This window comes from Bacillus rossius, chromosome 13 (assembly GCF_032445375.1).
Source record: "Bacillus rossius redtenbacheri isolate Brsri chromosome 13, Brsri_v3, whole genome shotgun sequence".
Lineage (NCBI taxonomy): Eukaryota > Metazoa > Arthropoda > Insecta > Phasmatodea > Bacillidae > Bacillus > Bacillus rossius.
In genome coordinates this window covers 21,307,508-21,331,036 of record NC_086340.1, presented here as the reverse complement: position 1 = coordinate 21,331,036, position 23,529 = coordinate 21,307,508, and the positions used below count along the sequence as shown (strand labels likewise).

The 23,529-nt window shown below is 35.7% G+C and overlaps 1 protein-coding gene across 3 annotated transcripts in view; it reads right to left on the bottom strand.

Moving 5' to 3' along the window:
* LOC134538345 (major facilitator superfamily domain-containing protein 6) overlaps nt 1-21,990 on the bottom strand; it is a 52,620-nt gene extending 30,630 nt beyond the window's left edge. For 2 of the 3 annotated variants that reach the window (XM_063379586.1, XM_063379588.1), the window contains exons 1-2: nt 21,844-21,990; nt 12,538-12,662 (exon numbers count right to left, since the gene is read on the bottom strand). In XM_063379586.1, the coding sequence (XP_063235656.1) occupies nt 12,538-12,625 (88 nt within the window). In that variant the 5' untranslated portion in view covers nt 12,626-12,662; nt 21,844-21,990. The remainder of the gene's footprint in view (nt 1-12,537; nt 12,663-21,843) is intronic. The other variant, XM_063379587.1, reaches the window with a different exon arrangement.
* Nucleotides 21,991-23,529: the final 1,539 nt, after the last annotated feature.

Below are 23,529 nucleotides of genomic sequence, written 5' to 3'. Positions count from 1 at the left end.
TTGTTAGCTCCGCCGCTAGACAGCTCTTCTTTCCACAAGAGGGTACTCGTAGTTACCAGCTTCCACGCCAGAGCGCTGTAGCGTCGCTTTTTTCAAGGTCATGCGCGTAATTTTCTGTCTCACTCTATCGAGAGGCGGTGCCTTTTGTTGAAATCCGAGCGCTTAGATACGGGCGGGCGCAACTGAATTGGAGGAGTACGACCACCGAAAAAAAAAAGTGCTGTTAAAAGATGCCAACATAAAAATTTAGGTTTTAATTATAAGAAAACTACAGAAATTTCTTAAACGTAATAACGTAAAAAAAAATACTGACATTCGTAGTTCAGAATTTATAAAATGTTGTGTTAACGGAGTGGCGCATTGAGTAAAATGGCAAAACATAATTTGGAATAATTCTTGACAACGTTGAATGATTTTGGTAGCTATGAAACAACTATGGCTGCGATGACTGTTGAAACGCGTGCACGTAATGTTATTAGTAACTGAAACTAATGGTATGATGTCATACTTTGTGGCTATGCAGTTTATAATTTTTTTAACATAAGATGAAGCATTTTTACATAATGTTTTGGTTGTTTCGTAATTCAAAATAAATAATCTTAAACGTTATATGGTGAATATTCCCAGTAACGAATGACCACTAAAAAAATCAATTTTGCCAACATAGATCTGAAAAGTTAACGATTTACTATGCTAAGTTGCTTATAAATAACGCACATTTCCCGGATCTCCAAAGAAAATAAGAGTTTTTGTTATAGCATTGAGTTGCCACTCTTTATATTCCTTGCTTTGAGGTTAGATACACAAGTTATGCTCGTAAAAACGATGCGCAAGTATTTTGAATACAAATATATTTTCTTTTAATAACCGAAAGGTTAATATTATTTCCATGAAATATAATACAATTATTTAAACACAGACAACATATAGGAGCTATTTTTTGTTTAATATTCCATCTGGCGTGATAAATATTATATTTTAAAAACAGTTTGTGGATTTTTAATATAAAATAAATATTTATTTATGACATCAATTTAAGTTGTTCAAAAAATTCGCTTTGGTATGAATTCAACCAAATTCATGTTATTCAGGGCAGAACATTAGAAACTACCAAAAAAGATTATCTACATTGCTGTTTTGTGTAAATCTGTGCACGGACTTAGTAAGTGATATATTTATAATTCCTCATTTTAGCAACCCATTTTAACACAAGAGAAAAAGGATTTTATACTAAAAATTATTATGTTAAACCATTAATTAGCAGGAAACATGTATGAATAATCTATTTAAATTTGCATTTGAACAGTGAATATTATTTTTCAATAATAAATATATTTTATCATCGTATATTTCGGATGAAAAGTTTGTATTTCCATCTAATCAGAAGAATTATGACACAGTTAATTAAATTGCTTTACAAGTTTTTATTCACATGAAAATCATTAAAAATTGGTTGGGAAGTTATATAAATACACAAAAACAAATCATTATACATACAATTTTATTATCTTAGTGGATTTAAATAAATGGTGTCCCAGTGACTACTGCGAAGAAAAAAATCTTGCGAAAGGTTTCCTCGTAATTGAAATTCGTCAAAAAAAATCTATCTCTCATTTTTGGTGACATTTCTGACAAGTGGTACGATGAAATTTGAGACTGGCAAATGAATGTTGTGAAGCAATAAACAAAATATCACATTCGTGAACTACAAATGTAGGTATAGTTGTTTTTATTTTATAGTAAAAGCTAAAAGTATATCTAATAACCCGTGACTTTGCTCACGTAATTTCCGGGTATTGCTGATATTCTACCATTTTAAGAAAAGTATGAATTAAATTCCCTAAGATTTTTGAAGAATTATACACAAAGAACTGTCAAGTATAGAACATATTTAATAAATAAAAATATTTTTACGACTTATTTTTAATTGGTTTAGCGTAAGCCTATTTTAACTTTTATTTAAAATTAAGTACCTACCTTATTTTCTATCTCCCGGTTTAGTGACTTTGAGAATATATATTTCCTTGATGAATTCTTAACTCTTTTCCATCTGACGAAGAAGCCAATTAAAATATAAACTAAGACTCGCGCACTTATTGTATGTTAAGACTGCCATCGTTTGAAATTACTGTAATTTTTTTAGTTATAGTCATGCTTAGGATAATAACATAATATGCCTTATTACGCATACATTTCAGTATTCATGAAACCAGTGCATTTTTATTTGAAATGTAGAGCAGTTACCAAATTTCTTATCTCGCATATTGATTTTTTGGTATGGCTAGTATTACTTAAACTAAATTTTTGAATTTTCACTGATGTACTCTTTTCCCTTTTCTATGTGATTTAGAAAATATAGCAATATACGTAAACCAATTAAACCAAAATCATCCTGAATTTTTATTACCGAAAAAAGTTAAATACAAAAAATTTTAATATGCGTATTTAATTATTTAATTTATATATATATCTTGCCAATACTGATTTAGTGGGATCCATTTTTTATTTTTAAAAATAATATCTACCCCTTTTACTACTTAATAGATAATGTTGAATAAGAGAAGGTTGTTTAAGGTATGTTGATTTTCCTTGCCAATATCTAAAAGTAAATTTGTACAAACGCGAAATATAATTTAAATAAGTATTTTACTTTTAAAATAAAACCATATTTTGAACGGAACACTGACTATTGGCCCAATACAAAGATTTAATAGCTAATTTTCACTTCACTCGGGTACAGAAGCCCATCATTCAGTGATTTCCGTGGCTAGCTTCTTTTGGGATTTCATCATTCTCAAACGACGGTAAAGGAAGCTCCTCTTCAAGGTCGCCTAACGATGCTGATAAGACCTGCCGGGTAATTTGAATCGGTCTTTGATTTGGGTGTCTGGGGGGGGGGGGGGGGGGGGGTGAAGGATGATGTCACGACTGGGCTGGTTAACCTAGTTCTGCCAAATACCACCAGGGGCGTATACGGCCGATACCCAGCGATGAAAGCGATCGCAGCGACGGAGCTTGGAACTACAACAATTCTTCTGAGAAACTGGACAGAAAATTTAACCTGGGCTCGCGACTTCTATACATTATATATATTCAATGGTGCTACGCATACGTATATATGTACACTCCAACGATTCACTCATCCTATTTAGTCTTGTTTCATATTAATATATTATAATCACAAAAGTAAAAATGGTGTTATAATACATACCGCACTTTAACTTGAATACATTTCGAATAGTTGTAATGGGAAACTAGGAACTATGATAGAAAATTTTCCAAATTAGTTAATAATTTCTATAAGTGCAAATATTAATTTTTGACGTAACAACGTCTAATAAATCTATGAACGCCGGCTGCACGCACGAAAAAGGATGACTCATTATCCCGTTACGCTCATTGTACCTTTGCGCCGCATCTATCTCTCTTCCACTAGATTGGCCTATGAATCTACTATTATATTAAATAGGTTAAGGCGGGCTTTTCAAAAGTAGCTTTTAAATTTAGTACTTTAACTAAACTATTTTTTTATTAATTAATTAATCATTAGCTTTTAAATTTAGTACTTTAACTAAACTATTTTTGACGTGACGTCTAATACATCTAAGAACTCCGGCTGCACGCACAAAAAAGTGTCCCGTTGCGCTCATTGTTCCGTTACGCTCTTTGTTCCGTTACACTGTGTTCCGTTACGCTGTCGGCCAGTGCAGTAATAATAGGCTATGTTACAATTGACTAAAAAATTATAGTGATTCATATAATTGGTAGATATTTGATTACAGTTTATTAATATGAAAACTTGTTCATAATTATATTTAAACTTTATAGCTAAACGCCAGTTTTTAAAATTAATTACAAGTCATCTACAGGTGAACTGTTTCGTCGACTGTTTATAAAGTGAAAAAAGTTAATGTGGTTTTCAATGCTTATAACAACAATTTCGGCAATAAAGGTTAATTATTCTTGCATTTTAAAAATCTGATTACTAGTATAATTTCAAGTATTTATTCTTTTAATATTAAAATAAAAATGATTAAATTTTATTCATAAAGTATGCAATCATTTCATCAATGTTTTGTTATGACGTCACGTTAAACTATCGTCCGAAAACCGACTTTACAGACAACCAAATTTTTTTATTAATTAATTTTTTGACGTAACAACGTCTAATAAATCGATGAACGCCGGCTGCACGCACGAAAAAGCATGACTCATTGTCCCGTTACGTTCATTCTACGCTTGTGCCGCATCTATCTTCCACTCGTTTGGCCTATGAATCTACTATTATATTAAATAGGTTAAGGCGGGCTTCTCGAAAGTAGCTTTTAAATTTAGTACTTTAACTAAACTATTTTTTATTAATTAATTTTTTTGGTTTTTTTTCATTTTTCCAAAATAAAGAGCAATAAACAAAAAGAAACATAAAAGAGAATTTTAAAAATATTTAGAAATTTTAATATCAAGTTGAACCGCCTAACCGACGTGCAAGGGAATATACTATTTTATGGAGCCAATTGAACACTCCAATTAAACAATCACTTTCATTCAAAAAGTTATAGTTAAAATAATCTGTTCGTTAAAGTAATAAAAATATTTGAATTAATGAGTGCAAATAAAAGTAAATTTATCAATTAAATTGTAGATTTAATTTTGTATCCATGCAAAATAGTGATAATTCAATAAAAATGATTAAATTGTTATTAATAAAGTATGCAATCATTTCATCAATGTTTTGTTATGACGTCACGTTAAACTATCGTACGTAACCCGACTTTACAGACAACCAATTTTTTTTTGATGATCTTTAAATACTACGGACAAAATACGATAATCTAAACCCCCTCGTCAAAAGTCAGACATTCTCCATCTGTATATTTCTCTAATCTCTGGATGTGACACTGAATTTAACATGAAGTACATGTCGCCAAATTACAAGGTTCAGTTTCCTCTATGAGAAACAATGTAAAATCAAAGTCGGAGATATTAACATTCCAAATTAGTTTAAATTCATTTAATTTGCTTTATCTGGGATAATACAAACCAACTCTAGACTAGCATAATCAATTATAGAGAACTCAAAGTTAAATAAAACAAAATATAGCTGGTACAGGCTTGTCAGTTACTTTTCTAAATTGATGATAGTTATGGAAAATTACTTCACAATAATTGGTGCAGCAAATTGAATATTATAATATTGATGTTACATTAATTAATCAGGAATAAATCTACAGATCAGCACGTCGTTTGGATTACCTACTAATATTTCAAAGCATTTCACATACATATTTACACTGTCAATTAACAGTAACTCCATACCACTTTAATCCTTCTGTAGTTCCAAACATAAGTCAAAGGATATCGTGGTGTTATTCGTCCAACTATAACATATAGTCATGACACTCCATAAATGTCTTCATTGTCACGGCGTTTGTTGGTAGGTAGCAGTAGAAATAACCAGTAGATCCTTAGACATCAACTCTATATTCGGAGTTTGACTATCATCATGTATACCCAGGTTCTTCAAGGTATTATGAAATTTGAATTATGGGGTTCTTGATTTAGTTATCCCTCGTCCTGAAGTTCGTGGTCCAGCATAATAGTCGAAGCAAGATATTTCGCAGGACAATTATAAGTTCGTAGTTTTCACTCTAAGATACACGCTGAAGTCGCCAACAGTTCTTTTTTCAATCTCCGTAGTAGCTTAGTTCACATTTTATACGATTAAGTATATATGGATCACAATTTTAATAAATTATAATCACCGTACATAATACAGTCTTAGTGTATAAAATAACATTGATGTATTTACTTCTTTCAAAAAAGAACCAAATTTTTTGCGTTTCAAACAGACAATTTTGTTTCTCATATATAAATTAGTAATACCCAATTTCAGCCACAAGTACAAATAAAAAATACGTAGTGTTGATAGCAACACAGTTCGCATTTCGTAAACAAAATGGCATTTAGTACGGAACTAAATGTCACTTGTAATACGCGTGGCACCCACGCACACAATTTTTATACATTATGTAATTAGTGCGTTAGTAACGAGCGATAGTCATTCCTGTGAGTTACCTCGACCTCGATTTCTCAGTTACTTCCACAACGATCACCAACAGAAGGACAATGAAAAACAAAAATTACATAAACTACAGCAACACAGAGATTGTTCTTGGTTTTCTGTTGTATAGCACAGACATTTTATCCTATGAAAACAATTTTAATTTACATAATTGCATGATTAAGTACCAGTACATAAGTTACAGTGGTTTTATTTTTATCAATGTAGGCTAACAAGAACACACGGCAAAGAACACTGGTCAAGATACAGTAACACAATCACATATACAACATATACACAATATAACAAACGACGTGAACATAAATAAGATACAGTAGTGTACATTTAAAGTTGATACAGTCCTACAAAGTACAAAAAAAAAAAAATAAGGAATAATGTGTTCCAGAATTTGAATGTAAAAGTTATTGTTCACATATTTGTCCAGTTAAAATTTAAATATTTTCTGTAACTTAAAAGTTACATAATTGCAATTGAACTAATTTCTGAACACAGGTTTTATTGCAAATGACCTTCTCAATTGTTGGTTTCAAATTAACTTCAGACTATAAAATACTTTAATGGTGTGAAGTTTTAAGCAAAATGTATCAATTCAAGCAATCAAAAAAAAATATGTATTGGCGAGTTAACTTCACAGGTTGAATAAATCAACTCTATATCTATAATCAAGTAGCAAATTTAGTTATAATCAATTTAATTACATTGACAATAAAATTCATAAAAACGAATGTCGGGTTTAACCTATAATTAATTTAGATAGTTATATAATTATTTTGACACGAACCATTATGAATCAGAGGACCTTTAAAATAAATAACATAAATTTAGTTATAATGGTAAAACTATCGTTTACCATTAAACTGTTGAACTCTAGAAATGGTTTTACAAAAAAATACTTTGTGGAATAAGTTTTTGGATATTCGTTGAAAATGAAGCGTCAACTTGTAGCAAAAATCAGTTCAAAATAATTAATTCGTGCAGAAATATGATGTAATTGATATAAATAATTAAGTACTTAATTTTTTTTTTACACTGGTAGCAACCACCAAAATCATCAACACTATCTATGAATTAGAATTTTCGAAGTGCTAACAAATACGATATAGCTGTTTAGTACTTGGTCACCAAGTCTTGGTGCTACATCTAAACACATTTTTATGTATTCATTGGAGGATTGAAACTCTCTGTACACCCTAACAGCCAAAATTTAGACACTTAGTTATACCTTACAGTCTAACAACCAGTCATCGTGCGGCTTATTAATGCATTCAAAATTGCAATTAACTTTGAATAAACTTACTTACAACTTAATTAAGCTTATTTTCTTATATAGTTATCCTTTAAAACACATTAAATGATCAGAGTTAGGAAAATAGTACATTTACAAATTTACAACAAAAAAAATTTTCTTTTGGTTATTTACGAGGGTGGTAATACTTCCTGGTAATCTGAGCTTACGCAGCAATGCCGCGGCGCGCCGGGTCAGGTAGAAATCTATCTTCGTCTCCTCTTTGACGCTTCTTCGCATTCCAAGATAGGAACCGCGAGTATCTCTTGTTCCATTCTCACACATACACGGCAGTCCGGCGCGCCCAGCAGTATGCTATAAACGCGTGCAGTGCCTTCGGTTTAGGAAGATTACTCGAGATTTGTCGCGGTGACAATGGGGGACAAAGCGACAAAGTTTCTGGCGAAGAAATACAGTTTTTGCCTATTAAAACAGAATGGAGATGTGCCTATATTTCTTGGCTACAACGTCGTTTGAAAATGGCTAAAAATGGCAATTACAGTATGCTTTTAAAGCAACTTTCAATTGATATTTTCAAAATGTTGTGCATTTAAAATGTTCACCAACATTTAAATTCTTTTAATGCGTCAACAGAAATGCTAAACGTGTAAAAGTATAGTAGTAATCTTCCGAATCCTGGATGACTGTATTAGAAAGTTTAACTCCATCTGATGCACGCTCTTAAATGCTATTCGTAAATAGGCCCCACTCGGTTATCTTGAGTAGTTTTGAAATCGCGTTGTTTTTCCTGAAGCTCTGCACACCGTATGTGTGCCCAGGTAGGCGGGCCCCTTAAGGTGGAGGACACTTCCAGCGGCCACTCAAAATTTAAAAAAAAAAAAAAAAAAAAAAAAAGAAGCCCAGGGAATACATTTGTTTTCAACTGTTTTACAATTTCAAGCTGTAGGCTTCGTGACATTTTTAGACTTCCGTGATTTATAAACGACCGTAATTTTCACGCAATGGTCGCCAACCTCCGTGGCGCAGTCGGACTCACGAGAGAGGTTCTGGTTCGAGCACCGGGCGAGGCACGGGTGTGAACTTTAAAATATCGATTAAGGATCGAGTCTATGGTCGTTAGCGTAATGTTGTTGCCCATATGATTGAAAATAAATAAGTAAAATGTGTACGCGGAATCCACGCGCGAAAGAAGTGAACCTTCTAGCCTATTAAGTATAGATATATTTTTTTTTAATTGAACAAGAGGTAACAATTGAGAATAAGGATTAGGATATGATCTCAAATTAAAAAAAAAATGCCTTTTTTTTTCGCGCCCTGTACTCTCGCATCTGTTCACTGGCACCTTTTGGCGCCTCATTCCCACGTTGCCTTTGATAATACCTCTTATCTGCTTCTGCATTTTTATTATTTCTAAGCATGATGTTAAATCACTATCTCCTGCTGAATAAAATGAAAGAATAAAAAACACCCCAATAGAACACAAATTACACTTATAAAGTCTATCACTCAGGCCTATAAGTATTTTTGACATTTCTGACACAGTGTTCACATACTCTAAAATAAATTACACTTATAAAGCTAACCTCTTAAGTCTGTACGTCTTTTTTTTTTTACATTTTCAATCACACTACTCACATAAAAATGAATGATACTAATAAAGTTAATTGCACAAATCAATAACTCTTTTTTGCACTAAAAAAATTAATTGTAGACACTTTTAAATAAAATAAAACGATTATGGTAGCATCAATGGTTAACCGTTATGAAAACTGAGGAGTAGACAAACACAAGCAGAGTCACTGCTGCGTCATTTCCACCTCTCCCCTGCCGTCTCCCCTCCCGGCCGTTACAACTAGCATATAGCATCCCCCCTTTTGCCGTCTTCCCATTCGACCGCTAGCGCATGCGTTGGAGTGGCGTCGCCGCTGACGCACTCTCCTCTATCTGTTCGCCCACCACGTACCTAACTGTTCCCCTCCTGCAATCCGAATCTCCTTATGTTGGTTGCGTGGTTTATACCCACTTTGCGGTGGGTTTATAAACTAAGCGACTATTCCAACGTAGCAACAATGCAACACGCAACTAATGCAAGAAAGTTACACTTTTATATATCACGCAAGTTCCAAGAAGTTACCAACAACAAAACTTAAAATTGTAAAACAGTAGAAAACAAATTTATACCCCGAGCTTCTTTTTTATAATTCATATTAATCATGAAAACAAAAGAAATTGTCAATAAATTTAAAGGTGTTATTTTCTTTAACTCTATGCAGGTCCAACAATTGAAAACGTTACGTATATATCAAACAGAACATCTTAGTTGTTTTCGGAACACTTTTCTTCCATTATGGCCGACGAAAACGTAATAAAGTTGGTAGTTGAACAATACTTTCGTTGCGTTATTACGCCTTGCGTAGTTTATAAGCTGGTACTCTGAAAAATAGTTGCTGAACATTTTGCGTCGCTTGTAAACCTGGTCTTGGCAATCACGTACACGAAATCGCGTCTCCAAGGGTAGTACACTGTTTTTTTTTTTTTTTTTTTTTTTTTTTTTAGTTGTACAGAAATATTCTTGTAAAATTATCAGGCACGGTAAACTATAATTGGCCTCGCCACGCAATAACAATGTATAAAATGGTAATACAAACTTATAGGAAAACAATTATTTATATGTTTACGTAAAATTATCATTTACACTGGGCTTGCATTTAAACTGCCATTGCATAAACAAACAGCAAGATTAAAAAAAAAATTCTGATTACTTGTCTAAACATCAGCTTAAAGTTTGTGTCTACAAACTATGGGGAAAAATATCAGCCTCACTCTTGTCTTTGAATATATATACTGCATAGAAGTCGCGAGTGGATAGGATTTACTCTACGTTTTTCAGAAGCGTATGATGAGCAGCTTGGGAACTTCACCGCTGCAGTGCGCTGCCGTAACGCCCTGTATCGTCTTAGTTGTTATTTACGCGTTAGAGCGCAGCTCTGTCGCCCGCTGTCATTCCCCGCACCACCCCACCTATCATTCACTGCAGCTCAAGTTCGTTCAACGGGAGGGGGAAGGGGTGTTTGAAGAGTTGGAAACTTGTCCGCTAGGGACCGCCGCAAGTCGATGCCCTAGAGATGGTGGCGATTGCGGCGGTGAATTAACCAACTACCTCAAAACCGTATTAGAAATTTTAACCTGGGCTGGCGACTTCTATACAGTATACATATTCAAAGCTCTTGTTAGCAATTATAACACCATGGAATATGCGGCCAAAGAGTCAGGCGTGTACTCGCCTTCCTCCTATTCTCAGCTCGTTGTCACACCTCGGGGCCTTATCGCCGCCCACGCTACGGCACCGCGACATCGTGGCTCGAGGCTAGTTTTATCCCCTGCCGCTGTAGTCGCCAGCCCTCTTGTATTTATAAAGTTGTAAATTTACAATAAAACAACTGTACTACTACAAAACAGTGTTCACAGTAATACTGGGATCGGATTGTTACCCGGGCAATTTAGCTTTGAGTTTTCCCAATAACTCCAATAGATAAAGTTGCTTGTAAACCGTTCTCTGAAATAGCTATTAACTCTGAAATAGATTAACTTCGCACATAATAATCATAATATAAAAAATATATAGTTTAAAAAACTACAAAAAAAATCACGTTTTATCAGAAACACACTAAAAAATTTAAAAGAACAATTATCCACCTCCTGGCTCCATCATATCAGTCCTATGGTACCAAATTATTGTACTGCCATCCGGATTACATATTCTTGCAAAGTTTCCAATCGATACGACGATAAAAATTAGGTTAAAATAGACTTCCAAGATTTGTGTACGTAGTTCGTTAGTTACAAGTGAAGCGTGTTAAAAATAAATTCAAATTGTTTCATATTCAATTTAATTTCTATTGTTAAAAAATATATATAAGCTTGAATGAAACATAAATTAAAATATAGAACTAAGCGCCAATTTTTTTTGTAATAAATGCTTAGTATTATCTCGGAAAAACGTATTTCATGCATGCAGAAATTACCAAAGGCAAGTGTTGTACAAAGTTGCAATATGCTTGTTGTAGCATCACAAACTATTTCATGGCAACTGGAATGGGTACTAACGTATTAACGCCACCGCAGCTACAGATTTGGCGGTTTTTCAGGTGCTGCCAATTTACACATAAAATTTTTGTGACAAATCATAAAATAAAACACTTTATTTAAAATCAAAACACTTTATTTAAAAACAATGTAGTCAATCGGATTTCGGTGGAAAATAGGCCGATATAGAGTTTAACATAGATTCAAAATAGTCTCTATTTTCTTTCACCTGATGCTGTCGCCATATGAACTCTGATAAATAAGATTCCAAAGGTCAGAAGCCACAACTTAAATTTGTAATTCCTAAGCAACCATAATAAATATTTTGTAGTTTTTTTTTTATGTAGCTAACCTTACCTAATCGACCATTCACATTATTTGAATAAAGTTCATCAAAACAAACACACAAACATACATGGGTAAAGAATTTTTTTGGCGATGGCAGAAGCAATGCACAGGTATTGAAAAATTTTAGGTGTAGATTGGCGGCACTTGAAAAACCGCCAAATCTGTAGCTGCGGTGGCGTTAATACGTAAGTAGCCTGGAATGTTTTTGCTTTTGAGAGTACAGACCACCGACCAGATTCCCCACATCATCATGTGGGCCCCGTTGCTAGAAGTCATGATCCCCCCACACCTACTGACAAAGATAAAAAAATTTTTTGGCCTTTATGTATATTGTTTTAGTTATATTAATTTTTAACCTTATTACAATTATTTTTCACACACACACCTTAAAACTTGTTTTAAGCCAGTGTTTAGATTGTCAGCGTAAAATTATTTTGAATTAATTTAAATAAATGAGTGTAAGTTTTCTGCACTGTCAACATGGTGCCACGTCGGATGGTGCTGGTTTCGTTACTCACAGTTGTAGATTCAGACACGTTATGTACGCAACAGCATATTCCGAAATCACATTACTCTGGTGTGATATTTCATCAGTAACTGAAATTAGGCCTGACTGTTTAATAGTTTTCTATGATTTATTTAAGATTGTCTACTTTTGTTTTTGTTTTAATAGTTTTGTTTTCTCCGCGAGCCCCCTTGGCCCACGGCCCCCTTTGCCGTAGCGACGGTAGCACCGGCCGTGTGCGGGCCCTGACACCGTCTGCCGCGCACTCACCCGCCATGAAGAAGAAGTAGTGGGCCTTGATGGGCAGCAGGCGGGTGTCCACCTTCCACCTGCTGCGTCTCCCTGACGAGCTGGACATCGCGCCGCCTGTGGCCACCCCTGTTTACACTGTCACACTGCAACCATTCAACCCACCTTCTGTTTCTAACTGGCTCGTGAACAGTCACCGGAACAGCACACTTTCAGAAGTACAGCGCTCACAAAAGAGCTCACAAGAGCGGTGGACGATCGTTAAATTACATAATATTAATAATTCAAACAACGAAAATATGATTGCAAAGTCAAATCGGGAAGAGAGATGCCACGCATGTGTACAATGGGCATAACAGGACACATCCGTAGTGGGACATCCGTAGTGGGACAATGTGCGATTTATTAGACGTTGACACGTCAAAAAAAAATACGGTGTAGTTTAAGTGTTTAGGAAGCATCACTTCAAAAAATTTACTTGACTGTGATGAACGTGCCCGTCGGGTGATAAGTGAATCTCGAATCGATCGAAATGTTTATGTTTCGGTGTCTGTCAGGAAGGGTCTTCAACTGCGTGTCTGAAGCCATCACACCGCACAACCATTACACTAAACGGCCATTGTTCCTTATTGCGTATCCAACTCACATGAAAGTGTTATAATTCAATGTTTTCAAAAGCAAATATTTCTGATTATTCTACAGTGTCGCATCACAAACACGCTGAATTAATTACTTTATTTGAATATTTCGAACTACAATTGGATATGCGACACGTAACCGTTTCTCCCGGGAACAATGTTCATTATCGTGTGTCCAGTTTATATCAAATTTTCAAATGCATATCTTCCACCAACAAAAAAAAAATTGGTTGTCTGTAAAGTCGGTTTACGGACGATAGTTTACGTGACAACGTCATAACAAAACATTGATGAAATGATTGCATACTTTTACGAATAAAATTGAATCATTTTTATTGCATTATCACTATTTTGTATGGATACAAAGAAGGATGAAATGAAATCTACAATTTAATTGATATTTAATTTTATTTGCACTCATTAATTCAAATATGTTTATTACTTTAACGAAGAGATTAGTTTAACTATAACTTTTATACATGTTTGCTATTTAACTTCTTCCAATCTGTGTTATTCTGTTAAGGATAGGACGATGATAGGAAAAGTAGCCAAGTAGGAAACGAATGGGAGTGTTTCAAGTTTAATGTGCCTCGAAAAAGTCAAATCGATGGTTTTTCCAATCGAGTGGAAGAGAGATAGATGCGGCGCAAGCGTACAATGAGCGTAACGGGGCACAACGTAACGGGACAATGTACGTAACGGGACAATGTACGTAACGGGACACTTTTTCGTGCGTGCAGCCGGCGTTCATCGATTTATTAGACGTCACGTCAAAAAAAAATTGGTATGTATATATATATATATATATATATATATATAACAGAAAAATAGCTCAAATATGTTTCCGTAATTACATAGTTGGATTCAACTGGATACGCAATAAGGAACAAATACAGAAACGAGCTCAGAGTACTTGCGGGGTAGAAGGGCGGGGCGCAAACGGAAGTCAACCAACAAACGTCTCACGGCAACGTCAGCCACGTTTCCTACTCTCAGCGAAAAATATTACTGTGTTTGATCCGGACTTGGTGGTGTGCGAGTGAGCTTTATCACTCGATAGCCGTGTCCTCAGGGGGGTGGGGTGTGATAAAGCTATATACAGAGCTGAGTGCATCATAGCGCTGTAATCAGGGCCGCAACTGGAGTCTCTGGCAACCGGGGCATGAATGGATTCATGCGCCCCCCCCCCCCCCTCTTTTTTGCACAAACCACACCAATAAAGCGGATGTCCGGGGGCCCTCCCACGGAAAAATGGTGCTATTTAAGTATTTTCCATACCTACATGTAACAGTTTCTAACCTACTGTAACTTCCAAGCAAAAACTTTTTACCAGTTACCATTTGTGGTAGGAATTACAATGCAAGCGATTTCGGCGCCCACACTGCTTTGCGCCCGAGGCGTATGCCCCACTTGCCCCCGCCCCCCCCCCCCCCCCCCCTAGTTACGGCCCTAGCTGTAATCAAGTCCGTCAACGCGACGGATACCACAGCTAGTTCTATATAAAAACAAGGGCGCTAAGCTCATACTTTGTTCACGTTAAACAGATTTTTTCTTTTCTTTTTTAAGAAAAAAAATCAAATTCATATGTTTCAATTATTTGTACACATCTGTTATTTAAGAAATGATTATTTTTTTTTTCCAACACGTGAATATATTAAACGATTTTCAGACCTTCAAATCTAAATCCTATCTTTAGAATAAATAGTTAAAATAAATTTTAACCAAAAATATTTTACAATAGTTTTTGCAGTTTGCTGAATTCTAACAATTACTGGTTTACTTCGTTTCAAAACTACATGATGTTTTGCGCAAATGTTCGATAAAATATTTGATGTAAAGTAATTACTGAATTCGTTATTCAGCGTGATTGGGAAAACACGCGCGTGATTTATGTTGCAAAACTCCACGACACACGAGGAGAAACCTCCCATGTCGTCTGCCAATGGGAAACACCAACATCACGGAAGCCAACTGCGCAGATTCGTTTTGGTCGGCCCAACCAACCCGCTTCCTGGGTAGTCCGAGTTGCTGCAAGGGATTGTGGTCCTATCAGACAAATGCCACCATCTGCCAGAGACAGTCCGCCTTGGAGGAGCCGGGGCGCGAACCCAGGTCCTACAAGTCACAAGTCGGACACACTACCCCAGAGCCAAGACGGTAGAGCACTACAGTTGGGGTTCATCTGGAAGCAATGGCGGACATACGCCAATACGCCGTTGCGGGGTATATGTATGTCACAGAAATCCAACACAAAAATGTAATATATGTTAGCATGTACGCAGATAACAAGCCAAGACAAGCAATTTAAAAACAAAATAGGCGATTCCAAGAAAGGCACTAAGTAAAATAAGCACAAAAAAATCAAATGAACTAAACGGGGTCACTAGTTTCATTAAATTTTATGCCGTAACAAATTTTTATATTTTAATATTGAAAACTGACCACCTTTAAGGCGCAGATTTTCAAAGAACATCACATATAGTGTCCCGCGCAATTGCACTGCTTGATAGTTTCCCAATCATACAAAAATTATGTGATATTCAAAACATTTTTACTTAAGCAATGGACACAATAAATTGTCAGCTGTATAAAAGATTGAAATCATAATAAAAACTTTTTAAGAATTATATTTACTAAATCCGTTATGCGTAAGCCTTTTTTTTTTTTTTTGTTATAGATCAAGTACTTTTCTGATTGTATAACATTCTTTTGCCCGCGACTGCATCAGCGTTGAGGAAAAATGGGGGGAATAAATAAATAAATAAATAAATAAATATAGACGGGTATTTGTTGTACTGCAGTTTTGAGCTTCATTGAAATAGAAGAATCGCGTATTTTATATTGTTTCTTAGTCTTTTATTAATGCAATATTCTTCTGTAGACACCATTATATAATATATTATCATTTTCCGCCAGTACGTTTAAGTTTTTGGGAATCGATACTCTTGAACAATCGACATAGAGCTGACCAGGCGAGGAGCATGGAGTGCCCTAATGAATCCCTGCCTCTTTCCAATGTTTGGCGCTGTCATTGTTAAGTGCTGAACTTTGGCAGGAATTGCAGCTTCTTAAATTGTAATGGAAAATTACTGGGATGCGCGCTGCTCCCTCCTTTAGCTGTCCCGGTGAGAATGTGTTTATCCCCAGTCGCACCGTTGCGCAAACAAGGTGCACCAAGGTCACGCATAAGCTAAATCGGGACGCCAACCTTCAACTTCGGTTTGTGGTAAGGCAGGATCACACCCGGGCAAGACGTGACGGACGCACCAAACGTTGGTGCGTTTCAAATTCAAGGCAACGCCATCTATCGAGGAAATTCAAAACTGAAACTGTTACAAGCGCTGTTGGTTCGCTGGCAGCAATGACACGCACTCACTTGGTTGTGAAAAAATTGTGGTTTTATTGTTGTATATCCTGCTCCCATAATCGTAGCGAGACGAAATATACACCAGTTGTTAAGCCAAATCATAAGATTTTTAAACACAGAAAAGTCGCTCCAGTAGATTTTTGCGTGGTAAATATGTAGTGTAGCGGTATTTGCGAGAAAAAAAAATGTTAAAAATCCGAAAATACTCTTTTTATATGCTCTTTCACTTCCTCTTTTCATTAAACCCGGCGGAGATACGAAATTACAAATACTTTATTTTTAATGTCCGCTTAGTTTGAAAGTATTTATAATGTAACTGACCTGACCTAATCGACCATTTTAATTAATTAGGCATTCACGAACACACGGCAAAATAAAACATGGCAACGGTCGAATGATAGCACAGGACTTGTATTGGAAAATAAGAACGGCGATATCACCTAAAGTATTTGGAATTTATTATCTCCGCCGGGTTTAATGAAAAGAGGAAGTGAAAGAGCATATAATAAAAGTATTTTCGGATTTTTAACATTTTTTTTTTCTCGCAAATACATCTACACTACATATTTACCTTTTGCGTGATGCTCGAACGAACCCACGAACAGACAGAAACCAGTTAAACTTCAACTTCAATGCAGACACCCACCTACCGAACCAAAAGAACAAATGCAAAATTGTTTAAATTAAAAAAAACCACGGGGACATCGAAGCATTTCTTGCGTTCCCTCACGTGCACGGTCTACATATAATTATATGTTCAAGCTCGGTTTTATATGCCATGATGAGTTTTTCATTTTTTCGTCATTACTATTATTTTTTGGGCTATTTCTACAATTTTTATTCTTGCGCTGCATTTGTTTTTCTGCCACAAATATTTTCAACAGATATTCACTTAGTGTAATCAAATATTCCCGTAGGTTAATAAAGGAAAATCGTCGAACATCCGCGGTACAAGTGGAGCTCAGCGACCCTGGCGGCAAGAGCTGCAACTAGCGCTGTAAACAAGATTTTGACGTTTTAATTTCACTTAAATTATATATACATATATAAGCATGGACACATTTTCAGAACTTTGAAGTAATGCGAAAAATACACAATAGCATTATTTTCAGTACAATTTTTTTTCTCCCAGGATTTAGATAAAGACTATGCCTAAGTCATGCAAGTATTACTCCATGCCCTAAGTAACCCATTAACACGTATACAAATTTTAATTTCGCACGTATGCTTACAGCTCACGCCGCTAGGAGCGCTGTAGTAGCGCGTCTCGTGCGTCGAGTGGTAATTTTAAAAAAAATCATATTTTTCAACAATTTTTATATGATTTTATTTTTTTATTTTGCTTTTTAGCATAGTGCATAATTGTATGGAATGCCTTGTTATTAATAGTTACAGACTGTTACAAATAGTTTCTCCTTTGAAATAACAATTGGTGTTTAAAATTGAAGTATTTTGTCAGATTGAAAACAACTGTGACAATATTATCAATAAACATTCATTTATAGCCTTAAAAAACAATCAGATTTAAAAACAAATATTGAAACTTATTGTAATCAACAATGGTAGTATCAAACTGACAACAGTGGTCGTAATCTACTTACTCTGTAATGCAATCTAAGCGTGAGACAAGACTATACAAATCAGTGGATTTGTGTATGGGGGGTGTTAAGAAGCATGGCCCCTCCCCGTATTAAAGCGGGGTCCGGGGGTCCCCCCTGGAAAAATTCGGATTTGAAGGTGTAAAATAGTGCTATTTTAGCAGTTTTCTGTTCTTAAATTTAAATATTGTAATGGTAAATATTATATTAATTGTAATATTAAATTTGTTTGAGTGATGAATAAGAAATTAATTAAAGATTTGGTGCTAGGGTGGGGGGGTTGAACCCTTAACCCCCCACCCTGGCTACGCCCCTGATACAAATAGTTTCTCCCGTGAGACACACTAGATTTATTTGTCTTGTCCCTTCTCAACGCTCACAAACACTATTGCTATCGCGAGTGTGCTGCAGGGGCCAAGTGTATTGATAGCACAGTTTACCGGCGTCGTCCCGACAGACTGTTTTTCTAACAGTTCTAACAGTTGTTAACGGTTTTAACGGTGCCGTCTGCACCGTACGCGCCGGCGCCGCCGCGCGTTTCTGGACTGCGTTCCGGAACATCACGTACTGAAAGATCAACGCACAGAAGTAAAGCTAGAGTAAATGTGATTTTGGAACGATCACGACGTAAACAGCATTCACTGCTGACACAAATATGTATGTATTTGTTTGGATGCTTAATTGTTACCACGACCTCTTCTATCGTGGTTATGCATTATTGGAAATATTGGTCAGGTATAGTACTGTGTGGGCAGTACACACAAAGAAGTTAAGGGCCCGGGAAAAAATAATTTCACCCAGTCCCCTCCCTATTATTTAATTTACAACCGCACAATTAAAAAAAAATCCAATGGACTGAGATATTAATTTAATAATTATAGGAAATATGTTTGATTAAAGCAACATTTCTACAATCCAGTAATCTTTGATTTAAAACAGAAGTAAAATATTTCCCCCTGCCGATTTATGAACCACAGACCTTTAACATATTTACAGTGCAATGAAATCACTGCGCTACGAAGCCTGACAAGGACAATATTATTTTAATTGTTGTAATACTTGTATACACCTACTTGGATTTTTTTTTTTAACTTGAAATTACGCTTTATAATCACTATTTTAATTTACCAAATATATTCCAGGGTAGTTTCACTATCATAAAGTTTCATTTGAAACACCAAAACGTTTGGTATGTCCCCTCATTTTTATGAAAGTGACTGTATAAGTATATTGGTTTATGTTCATACATGCGAGTCCGCTATTTTCCTGTGAAAATTTCGTCGCATGGTGCGCGCGCATCGTGAAATTACTCTCATCATTTTTCTATAACGCGCCTAAAGAAGTGTAACTTCAAAACTCTAAATACTACAAACATTACCGTGGCCATAACTGTAAACGTGATCTGAGCGTATAGCATTACTTGTAGGGTTTCCTAAACTTTTCATTAACAATAGACTTGTAATTTTCCGTCCTATCAGAGTAAACTCAAGATTAAAAAAATATATCGTGACTCAACCGGGCTCTCCTGATGTCCAGGGCCAAGAAATTTTGATCCATTATATTATATTATATTATATTATATTATATTATAACGTTGAATCAGCTCAACAATGTTACGGTTTGTCTGTATTAATTATTTACAGACTGATTTCTGTGGTTTAAACAAACATATACTAAGTGTTTATGTGTTTGAAAATATTTCGGTTCATATTTTAGTAATGCCATAGAAGTACAACTTCTAACGTGTGCGGAAACTTTACAGTATTAAATAACTGTTTAGTAAATTATACCACGATGGACAGTATTTTAATAAAATTCCTTGTCGAAAATCAGGTCCAACGCCGTGTTTTTTCGCTTTCATCGAAGCCGTTTCTAATAGTTTAAAATTCCCGTTTGTGGCGTGCTGCCATCTGCGGGTGATAGTGGCAAGCAACTTTTATGATTCAGGCAGCGAATTCTAGTGACGGGCACAAAAAATGAATTGTGTGTGATACGCGTCCAGAAACTTTGTTATGTACTTGAACCGCGAATATTTTATTAATCAGTATATTCATCACGTTCGGCATTATTTTAAAGAATTCTATGTTAAAGTTCAAGTACAAGTCTCGTATTGTAAGTTTATCTGCAACACGAACAAGATGATATAAATATGCTCGTCACCAATGTTAAATGTTTGCACGTCTCTTGCAAGTACTGAAAGACTAGCTCGTAATAAATATTATTTGAGGGATAATTCTGAAATTTAAACACGGCAAGTACTCCCTTGATGTGTGTGCATGTTTAGACATGCCTGTATGGCATCTGTAATTAAAGTGGTAAAAGTTCCGTATAACGCACGCAAGTATATCTCTTGATCCTGAAGGCATGATTCTGTATAAACTGATCGTGTGGTACATGTTGCCTGCAGCTTTAATTTAGTGCACTGAAAGAACCTGAACATAACAAAACTTGTGATATAACAATGAATATATGATTGCAAAATGTATACGTAATAAAAACTTCCCACAAGACCTGATATAATTTGCTTGTGTTGTTATATTCGTGTGTTTGTTATGTCCAGGCTCTTTCGACGTACTAAATTAAGACAGCGAGCATCACATATCATAGGATCTGTATAATACAAAATTTTGCCATTATGAACAAGGGATGAAATTGGATACGTGATATGGAATACTTACCAAGTTATTACATTCTGCTTAGTTAATTTATCATATACGTCTTCCACAGATATCCCTTAAACCTACTAGTCTCCATGCGTTAAATATTTAAAAAAAAATAAAAAAGAAAGAAAGGCCCGTGGGTTGTGCAGAGCCGGGAAGAAGGGGTAGAGAGGGGAAGAGAGGGGAAGGCGGTTGTCTACGGTAACTAAGTTTTCAGATCACGTCAACTACTACGGCGCCAGGGTTCGATTCTCGGCAGAGTCGTCCTCGGAATATTCACAAGTGCGAAACGTGGCGGACGTTTCTGTGAGCCAGTTGGATTTCTCATCGTCTGCAATGGCCTCAATCTCGACGAGACGTTGAACCTATTCATTCATTAATTTTTCCGTCTTGTCAAGCGCGTTCGCAGAATTGCATTTTTCTGTGGTAAAATGTGGGGGGAGGGATGTGGTTTGTAGAACCACTATTTCCATTTGTGTGCGGAAATTATACAGTTTAAGGAGTTTAAACACCCTTACTTCCCCTCCCCCTTTTTTTTTTTATCCTATGCGTGCGCCAATGCGTCCAGCTTACTGCAACTGCAACATTGCTACTGCAAGCTTGAATCAAGCTGGCACAAGCTCGACTCAAGTTTAAATCGAACGTAAAGTACGGTTGGACAAGTTAACTTGGCTAGATTCATTCAAGCTTATTGCAAGCCTTCGGATGCAAATCTGTGTTATAATTATCAAGTTAGCTTGAATAAAACTCAACATGGTAAGCTTGCACAGCTCTCCGCAGGCCAAAATGCTATCTGGGATACAATAATATTATTTAATGTCTAGTTTAAAAGTTTTTCATAAAAAAATTAATCTATGACATCCATTTGCTTCAAAAATTTATTAACACATTTGTTAACTGTGAATATTAAAAGACCTTAAACCAACCAAAATGCCTAACATAAGTTTTTTTTTTTTTTTTTTTTTTCAGATTTAAGAAATTAGGATATGAATTATGAATGCACCTATTACATATTTAAAATGTCCACTCCTAAGTGTTAGATTTAATTTAACATTGTAACTCACCAGAACAATTAATAAAACACTCGAAACATTAACGTTCTCTCTTAACAAATGAGAGTACACAAGAGCATAACAAATACTTTCTTTTTGAGCAGCCAGCTGTTACGCACACAACCACAGCCTCAAGGCCAAGGCAACAACACTGCAAGTGCGAGCACAACACAAAAAAATGTAAATATGAGGGAGTGGTTCGGTGTCATAGATAAATGCCTAACTCCTCCTCGCGAGTTTCAACCATTGACAAAATAATAATATACACAGCGCAGCCAAGTGGAATTAACCTTAACCCAAATTATTCAGTTCAAATTTATGAATCTACCATTGAACAGTTCAAATGCCTATAAGGCTGGATTCACAATTTAAAAAAATAAGCGAGTGCACATGACTTGTACGTAGTTGGTTTACAATTGATATCTTACTTTTATTTTCAGCCAAGGAAATTTTGCGATGTATTCGACATTTATTTGTTGGAAGTAGGTATAAGTAACTATTAACTATATTAACTAACAAATGATTATCTCGTGACAACAAACATCAATTTGTGATTATAGTTATTCAACATATAAACAAATAAGGGTTATATAAAATTTTTAGTTAATTTTTCTACCATGACACATTTTTTATTTACAATTGTTTCTAGTTACTTATAATTAATAGAATTAATTAATTTTTAAAGCAAGAATTACACATCATCTTTGTAATAACTTGCCACAATATGATTGAAAATATAAACAGTTCTTTAGTCCTATCACAAAGGATTTCTATTCTACTCTCATTGCTTGTTGCTCCATGCGTCCATAACAGAAATAAAATACATTCATTTCCCTTCTATGTCTTCTATGCACACGACCGTCCTATGCGCTATTGTAAATCAGTAGGTTCGAAAAAATGAGGTCAAAATTTGTGCGCACAACCTACTGTTACTGTTTATTTTTTTTTAATTGTGCACCCAGCTTAACTATCCAAATTGGGTGTCATGATGGACATAGCTGGCACATTGTGGACATTATAAAACATCCTTACTGCTTCGTTTGCCAAGTTTCAATGTGATTATAATTTGAAATTAAATTACTAGAAGATTATAAAGTTATTGTTATAAATTAGTATTTATTACTTAGGCCAGTATTCCAAGACACAAAAATAATGATCTAAGTATTTTATATGCTGTGCCATCACCCGGCCTCTATTGAGGGCATCGGAAGTACCTGACGGGCGCTACGGGCGTCGTAGTGCTGCTGTTGTCCGGGGGGCGCCAGGCTAGTGAGACACTAGGCCATTGATGGTGGGTTGTGGGTACTCTGCCCCCGCGTGCCCCGCCAGGTACGCGGCTTGAAGTCTACCCTGAAATCCCCTGAGGCCGCTCGGCGGTGTGGAGGACGGGGTGGCGCGAAATAATTGTAAGCGACACCGGTTATGTTGATTTACGTTTAATTAACGGACTTCTCCGGTGGTACGCATGGGTACGCGGTACTCCCTATGCGTACTCTATGTGGTGGCAGAACCGGTACAAACACTACGCGAATGTGCTATGCAGCGTCTGAGCCGTTGAATAGTTACGTGAACATACGTTACTTACAGAACAAAACACGACACTAATATCACACAATGAACTCGCTGCGGAAGTCTCGCAGGGCGCGGTTACGAGTGTTCTGGAGAAAGCCAGTACCGAAAGTTACTTGTTTTAGGGTG